At 39.6% G+C, this 9,171-nt stretch overlaps 1 protein-coding gene across 2 annotated transcripts in view; it reads right to left on the reverse strand.

Annotated features, from left to right (window-relative positions):
- Positions 1-1,763: 1,763 nt before the first annotated feature.
- Positions 1,764-9,171, reverse strand: part of mRpL51 (mitochondrial ribosomal protein L51) — a 13,117-nt gene continuing 5,709 nt past the window's right edge. For both annotated transcript variants that reach the window (XM_070099057.1, XM_070099053.1), the window contains exon 4: positions 1,764-2,630. In XM_070099057.1, coding sequence (XP_069955158.1) covers positions 2,398-2,630 — 233 coding nt within the window. In that variant the 3' untranslated portion in view covers positions 1,764-2,397. The remainder of the gene's footprint in view (positions 2,631-9,171) is intronic.

Consider the following 9,171-nt stretch of genomic DNA (forward strand, 5'->3'; position numbering starts at 1 on the left):
TATTATTAATTTTTTAATTATTATTAAATTTTTTTTTTCTGTCAATTGGGGGGATATGGCCCTTGTAGCCCCCTTTCCTCTGGCTGCGCATCTAAAAATTCAAAACGTTACCAGAAAGGAGTCATATACAGAACTTTTACCATAGATTAGGTTAGTGATTTGGGCTACGAATATTTTACTAATTCATCCTCCTTGATCTCCAATTTACTTAAACAGAAATCATACCGAGTCCAAGAACAATGCACAATGGTATTTATATTACCATTTTCATAACTAAACTAATCATTATGTTTTGCATGATATATGGCCTACCACCATAGATAAGGACATGAGAATTAAAGAATGCAGGGACAATTTTCAGTTTCACCCAACCAACGATTTCCTGATGTGGCTTATGTGTTTCTGGGGAAATATGTAGCAAATTAATTGATGTTCTACGTCACTTCCGTCGCAACTTGAAAACTAAGCATTTGTGACGGAAGTGATGTAGAACATCAATTAATTGAGATCTGTTATTGAAATGATAATGACTTAAAGACAGGACAAAGTGCTTTTAAAACCTACAAACGGAAGTCAGTTTGCATTTTTTGGTTTTTCTTTATAGTATTTTTACCAAAAATGTGTCTTTACTGGTCCATGCATCTTTACTGGTCAAGTAACCCTATCAGGTACCTCCCTTAACATTTAGAGGCGAAAACAAACATTTATCCATACACATCAATGTCTATCAACAACACTTCAGTTAATTTGTCACAGTACAAGTCTAGATAACGCGCAATTACTACAGAAAATTGGAGAGGAATCTCCCATACTCACCCATTAGCGGGAAAACACAGCTGTTCTGATGTAAACAAAGGCGTGTTGAGTGTTGCCATCTATGGTTAGGTTTATTTATTTTTATTTTATTTTATTTCATTATTTATTTTTGTTTTGATTAATTTTTAAAAATAAATTTTACTCTCCAAACACTTGAACTTTTTAGGTAGGGACCCCTTTGCACTTGCACCATGTGCGCAGTCTTGGATGAGCCCCTGAATCCCTTGGACCGCGGGGCCCCCAAATGTGCGGGGCCCTAGGCAAATGCCTAGTTTGCCTATGTGGTAATCCGGCCCTGGCCTGGCCCATGGCTGGGCTCCAGGAGTAGAAAAATTCTCGGAATTCACGAAAGATACATCAAAGGTAACATACAGGGAATACAGGTGTAACAATGTGTATAACAATACTGTAGGTTATAAGTATTGTGATGTGTAGTTATACAGCACAGCAATATTTTAAGTTGTAGTGAAGTTGAAATACAGATATGTAGTGCACCTTTGGTAAGTTTTGAGTTTTTCGACTCCTGTATCTTGGCCATGGGCCAGGCTCCTAGTTATTGTGTAGCTGAAATAAAGAGTATTGTACCTGTTACATAGTGTATTATAAAATTTATGGGGAAGTACTCAGCTCACAGGTTTCATACAGAACATGGGGAATGGGAGGCAATCGGGTTTGATCCGAGGAAGCAGAGGGCAATTCTGATTCCTTGAATCAATAGGCCTTCGCCTCTTAATTCAAGGAATCAATAACTTCTCCCTCAATTGCTCTGAGGGGGAGCCTGGTTGTAGTGTTTAATAAATATTTCACAACCTTGACATTTTGTTATACTGTTTACAAATATCTTTACTGCCTCTCAATGTTGAATGACCCTTACAAGTTTAGCACCTTGAACAGATACAATAAAAACCGATTCTCAGTTATACGTAAAGGCAGAAAAAATAACTATCTTAAGCAAGCAGAATTTAGTATTTTATTTCAACATAAATTGCAAGTATAGTGTACTGAACATTAATATATAAATGACAACAAAGATACTAACAGGGAATCAATAATCTCTTAAGGTTTACTGCAGTATTTAACCATCTAATGTAAATAAGTTACTATAGAATACTACTGTGTAGCAGTTCTTAAGAATCTCTCATTATGTTCTCGTTTTACCAGCAGTTAATTAATGTAAATATCAGAATTAAGTCTGGAGAGAATAGCAATTAATGTAAATGCCAGAATTAAGTCTAGATAGGATGGCAATTAATGAGAGCATCAGAAATAATTTGGACACTGCAGTTAATGGAAATGTTAGAATTAAGTCTAGACATCAGAATTAAGTTTAGATAGAATAGCAATTATAGACAGGAGGTTGCATTACATGCTGAAATGAGCCCTATGCAGGCTTTAGAACTTCTGGAACTTGTTACAGTAGTCAAACTTTTCAAAGAAGGTAGCAACATAATTGTTCTGCTTTGGGAACTATTTACACAGAAAATAATTACTAATAAAAAGTGTTAAATGCCCAAAAAATATGCAATATCACTTAAAATGTGTATCTAATATCAACTACAGCCATAAAATGATAACACTTCCTTAAGCTCTGTGCCAATAGTAGTCCCTGGTCTTCTGGTTGAGGTAGCGGTACAACCACTTGATTCTCTTGTTCATCTCCAGATATTTGGTTGGGCGTAAATGAGCCATATGCTTCCCATGTATTTTTTTCTTTCTTAGTAACATCTGATATTCATTACCCTTGAAGCCACGTAACCAAGAAGGAACAGAGTATGTCACATCCGTAGGTTTTAAAGTTCCATTTCCCAGTATGTCTGTAGAAGAAAATTGAGTATGAAATTTTAACTTAAAAGCTGCAATACTGATTGTGAAGCAAAACTAACAATTTTTCACTCATGTTAATGTAACAGCATGATTACATTTATGAGAAAACACTAAATCTGTAGGCATTATACATCATATGAGGAGGTAAAAGTAATTAGGAAGGAAAGAGTATGTTAGGTGAAAGGTCACAAGTTGTAACAGCTTGACAAAGTTCCCCAGGAGCTTTGTCAAGTTGTTACAGCTTGACAAAGCTCCTGGGTAACCAAACGTTGTCACAATAATATGTCACATTAGTTGCACTTGTGTCCTTTTACCTAACATATTATCGGTAATTCTACCAACATTAACCCTTTGACTGTTTCCGACGTATAAATACGTCTTACGAGCCAATGTTTCTGACGTATTTATACGCATAAATTCTAGCAGCTTCAAATCAAGCAGGAGAAAGCTGGTAGGCCCACATGTGAGAGAATGGGTCTCCATGGTCAGTGTGCACCATATAAAAAAAATCGGGGAGCCAGTGGTGCATTGTGGGAATGCCATTTCAGTTGTCATTTTTCAGCATGTCTAGCGGTAAGAAATATGTGATTCCCCAGCAAATCTGGGACTCTTCTCTTCCCAAGTGATGCTCTAACACAGATGGAAGTGTCAGTGAAGATCAATTTCATGATTTGGAGGAGTTTGAGACCAAAAGCAATGGAGGAGGAGGAGGGGAGGAAGAGGAGGAGGAGAGGAGGAGGAGGAGGAGAGGAGGAGGAGGAGGAGGAGGGAAGAAGAGAGGAGGAGGAGAAGAGAGGAGGAGGAGGAGAGGAGGAGAAGAGGAGGAGGAGGAGAAGAAGGAGGAGGAGGAGGAAGAAGAAGATGTAATAATATTGTTCCCTTGAAGCAAGAAAAAAAAAAGTCCACCCCATGACAGTGACAAGATAAGGGGAGATAACATCTGATAAGAGCTGACTTTGATGAGCGTAAAGGAGGGTAATATTACATGACCATCGCCCTCCCGGTGGCCCGGTGGCCTGGTGGCTAAAGCTCCCGCTTCACACACGGAGGGCCCGGGTTCGATTCCCGGCGGGTGGAAACATTTCGACACGTTTCCTTACACCTGTTGTCCTGTTCACCTAGCAGCAAATAGGTACCTGGGTGTTAGTCGACTGGTGTGGGTCGCATCCTGGGGGACAAGATTAAGGACCCCAATGGAAATAAGTTAGACAGTCCTCGATGACGCACTGACTTTCTTGGGTTATCCTGGGTGGCTAACCCTCCGGGGTTAAAAATCCGAACGAAATCTTATCTCTTATCTTATCTTTGTTTTTGCTGGTACACAAACATTTCTGTCTGTCTATTTGTCTGTCTGTCAAGCTCCCTGTCTGTCCATCTAGCTCTCTGTCTCAGAGAGAGTCACAAGACTGTGTCATCACGTTTACTCACATCTTCAAGCAGAGTATAGCACTTTGTCTGGATTTCTTGGGTTATCCTAGGTAATTTACACTATGTATACTTGTATTTATGTGTACCTGTGAGACAGAGATAGGCAGACAGATAGAAAGAGAGACAGATTGAAAGATATAGAATGAGGGAGAAAGATAATTAGATAGAATGGAGGAGGGGAAGGAGCATCCGACCCCATTGTTTTGACAGGCGGTAGGGGTAGTGACTAATGAGACAATATGTCACTTTGACAGCTGCCGACTTCTGACTCAAAACAATTATAAGCCACACACTCGCACACAAGACAAGGAGGAGCAGAAGAAGGAGGAGGAGGAGGAGGAGGAGGAGGAGGAGGAGGAGGAGGAGAAGGAGGAAGGAGAAAGAAGAGAAGGAGAAGGAGAAGGAGAAGGAGAAGGAGAAGAGGAAGAAGGAGAGGAGGAGGAGGAGGAGGAGGAGGAGGAGGAGGGGGAGGCGGAGGAGGAGGAGGAGGAGGAGGAGGAGGAGGGAGAAGGGAGAAGGAGGAGGAGAAGGAGGAGGAGGAGAGAGGAGGAGGAGAAGGAGAAGGAGGAGGAGGAGGAGGAGGAGAGGAGGAGAAGGAGAAGGAGGAGAAGGAGGGATGAGAAGGAGGAGGAGAAGGAGGAGGATGATTGTTTGTTTGTTTTTGTAAACAAGTTTTGTAAACAATATATTGATAATTATGTTTGTGTGCTTATTGTGTTGTATACAACGAGTGTATATATATACATTGCACCTTACTTTGGTCTCATAGGCCACATAAGTTATGTGAAAAAATAAAAGTGAAAAAAACAAAAAACCTTCAATTACAAGTAAACTAAAGTTTACCGGGTGAGCGGCAGTCGCCGCTGTTGCCATACGCGGCTCATTTTCTGCAAACTTCACAGCTCTATATCTCGGTAAGTACCGATGGCAAAAAATTTTTTTTTGGACTAAAATACTCAGAAAAATAATCTTAACATTTTCATAAGAAAAAATAATTTTTTTTTTTTGAATATTTGGCGACATAGAATGACAGTTTCAGAGAGGGGCCTGAAACAGTCAAAGGGTTAATACACAGAGAGAGTAGTTCCAATTCCTTGGATCCAGGTGGCCTTTTATCTGCATCACTGAACCCCTTTGAAGAGTTTAATAATATGAGCAAGAAAGAAATATGTGGACCTTAGTCTGCCATCCCCATAAATGTAGAGCTGTGTAGAAGTTTTCAAGAGGAAAATGGACAAATATCTTAACCAGGTGCCAGATCAACAAGGCTGTGATGGACATGTGGGGCTGCGGGCCTCCAGCAGCAAGAGCCTGCTTGACCAGGCTAGCACCAGATGAGTCTGGCCCATGACCGAGCTCCGGGAGTATAAAAAAAACTCTTGGAACTCACCAAAGGTAAAGGCACCTAGGTTTAGCACATCCCCATAAACATAACAATAATTCACACCTTCAGTGTTAGGGGGGAAAGTAGTTGGAAGATAAGAAGGGTTGTAAACTTTGATGGTGGGATACTTGACTTCAGGTAATGGATGGATGGATGGGCAATAGTTTGACCTCACAATTAGTTTGTTTTGGAAGTGAATGTCTGAGATCAACTACCAAGAATACTGCAAGAGGTGACATGTATATAGTACTTCTCGGTGCTATATATATATATGTTGCCTGTTGTGATTCTTTTTTTGTGCTTGACAAAGCCTCATGTTTGTAAAATATCATACTAATAAAACTTCCCTTTTGCTCCATGTGTCTTTTTACCATTTGTTGGCTATGCCATATTTCACCTATGAGATCCTACTGCTGGGAAACATGCCACTTTCTTCACACAACCTAACATGACCTTCACACACACCATCTTAGGACACTAATATATGGTGAGCCCTTGTTTTTTATAAGGCATGACAACCTAGCTCTTGTAAGTCTACTGTTGCTTAACCACCTATCTGGTCATCTGACAAATACCCATGTCAGTAGGTACTTTTTGTCTTTCCTAAAGAACAAACTACCACCAACAAAGAACCTACATATACCACTATGGTTATGTCACTCACTGGTTTGGTCTGCTATTTGCCATTCCCCACTCCATACAAATAACAAATACTTCTCTTTCCTTATCAAAGTACTGTTAACTTATGTACTTTAATACAAACACTTGATCCATATATCTTCTTCCCTTTCTAAATCTACTCGGGTGTACAATCATACTTTCTGCCTTTCTAATAACAATTCTGGCATAAGGTTACATAAAAACTATACTGTACAGCAGAATGTTTAGTTAATTAGTCAAGTAGCAGAGCATATACACAACCAACCTTATCCCAACTAACTAGCTGATACAAATTGTCTCAGCTGAGTTCCTTGTTTTAAATGAATTGTTATAAAAATCAATTAAGATATGGACTATCATTACCCTGAATTTATCTCTGTAACACTGATGACAAAAAAAAATGGGGCAAGTGTAACAAAAATTCTGATTTCTCTGGAATGTATCTGTTCATTTTGCAAAAACTAGCACATTAAAATTGTAAAGTCTTACTGTATATTATAATATTATTGTATGTCAGTCTTTTTTTTTACATTTTTTTTTTTTTTTTCCAACAAGTCGGTCGTCTCCCACCGAGGCAGGGTGACCCAAAAAAGAAAGAAAATCCCCAAAAAGAAAATACTTTCATCATCATTCAACACTTTCACCACACTCACACATTATCACTGCTTTTGCAGAGGTGCCCAGAATACAACAGTTTAGAAGCATATACGTATAAAGATACACAACATATCCCTCCAAACTGCCAATATCTCAAACCACTCCTTTAAAGTGCAGGCATTGTACTTCCCATTTCCAGGACTCAAGTCCGACTATATGAAAATAACCGGTTTCCCTGAATCCCTTCACTAAATATTACCCTGCTCACACTCCAACAGATCGTCAGCTCCCAAGTATCATTCGTCTCCATTCACTCCTATTTAACATGCTCATGCACGCTTGCTGGAAGTCCAAGCCCCTCGCCCACAAAACCACCTTTACCCCCTCTTTCCAACCCTTTCGAGGACGACCCCTACCCCTCTTTCCTTCCTCTATAGATTTATATGCTTTCCATGTCATTCTACTTTGATCCATTCTCTCTAAATGACCAAACCACCTCAACAACCCCTCTTCTGCCCTCTGACTAATGCTTTTATTAACTCCACACCTTCCTCCAATTTCCACACTCCAAATTTTCTGCATAATATTTACCACACATTGCCCTTAGACAGGACATCTCCACTGCCTCCAACCGTCTCCTCGCTGCTGCATTTACCACCCAAGCTTCACATCCATATAAGAGTGTTGGTACTACTATACTTTCATACATTCCCTTCTTTGCCTCCATAGATAACATTTTTTGACTCCACATATACCTCAACGCACCACTCACCTTTTTTCCCTCATCAATTCTATGATTAACCTCATCCTTCATAAATCCATCCTCCGACACGTCAACTCCCAAGTATCTGAAAACATTCACTTCTTCCATACTTCTCCTCCTCCCCAATTTGATATCCAATTTTTCTTTATCTAAATCATTTGATACCCTCATCACCTTACTCTTTTCTATGTTCACTTTCAACTTTCTACCTTTACACACATTCTCAAACTCATCCACTAACCTTTGCAATTTTTCTTTAGAATCTCCCATAAGCACAGTATCATCAGCAAAAAGTAACTGTGTCAATTCCCATTTTGAATTTGATTCCCCATAATTTAATCCTACCCCTCTCCCGAACACCCTAGCATTTACTTCTTTTACAACCCCATCTATAAATATATTAAACAACCATGGTGACATTACACATCCCTGTCTAAGACCTACTTTTACCGGGAAGTATTCTCCCTCTCTTCTACACACCCTAACCTGAGCCTCACTATCCTCATAAAAGCTCTTTACAGCATTTAGTAACTTACCACCTATTCCATAAACTTGCAACATCTGCCACATTGCTCCTCTATCCACTCTATCATATGCCTTTTCTAAATCCATAAATGCAATAAAAACTTCCCTACCTTTATCTAAATACTGTTCACATATATGCTTCAATGTAAACACTTGATCTACACATCCCCTACCCACTCTGAAGCCTCCTTGCTCATCCACAATTCACATTCTGTCTTACCTCTAATTCTTTCAATTATAACCCTACCGTATACTTTTCCTGGTATACTCAGTAAACTTATTCCTCTATAATTTTTACAATCTCTTTTGTCCCCTTTCCCTTTATATAAAGGGACTATACATGCTCCTCCGCCAATCCTAGGTACCTTCCCCTCTTTCATACATTTATTAAACAAAAGTACCAACCACTCCAACACTATATCCCCCTGCTTTTAACATTTCTGTCATGATCCCATCAGTTCCAGCTGCTTTACCCCCTTTCATTCTCTATGTAATGCCTCACGTACTCCACCACACTTACATCCTGCTCTTCTTCACTCCTAAAAGATGGTATACCTCCCTGGCTAGTGCATGAAATTACCACCTCCCTTTCCTCCTCAACATTTAAAAGTTCCTCAAAATATTCTCGCCATCTACCTAATACCTCCCTCTCCCCATCTACTAACTCCCCTACTCTGTTTTTAACGGACAAATCCATACTTTCCCTAGGCTTTCTTAACTTGTTTAACTCACTCCAAAATTTTTTCTTATTTTCATTAAAATTTCTTGACAGTGCCTCTCCCACTCTTTCATCTGCTCTCCTTTCATCTTCACCACTCTCTTCACCTTTTCTTTTACTTCCATATACTCTGCTCTTCTTATAACACTTCTGCTTTGTAAAAACCTCTCGTAGTACCTTTTCTCTTTTATCACACCCTTTACTTCATCATTCCACCAATCACTCCTCTTTCCTCCTGCCCCCACCCTCCTATAACCACAAACTTCTACCCCACATTCTAATACTGCATTTTTAAAACTATTCCAACCCTCTTCAACCCCCCACTACTCATCTTTGCACTAGCCCACCTTTCTGCCAATAGTCGCTATATTCGCCTCAACTTCCTCCTCCCTTAGTTTATACACTTTCACCTCCTCTTACTTGTTGTTGCCACCTTCCTCTTTTCCCATCTACCTC

This window comes from Cherax quadricarinatus, chromosome 5 (assembly GCF_038502225.1).
Source record: "Cherax quadricarinatus isolate ZL_2023a chromosome 5, ASM3850222v1, whole genome shotgun sequence".
In the NCBI taxonomy this organism is placed as follows: Eukaryota; Metazoa; Arthropoda; class Malacostraca; order Decapoda; family Parastacidae; genus Cherax; species Cherax quadricarinatus.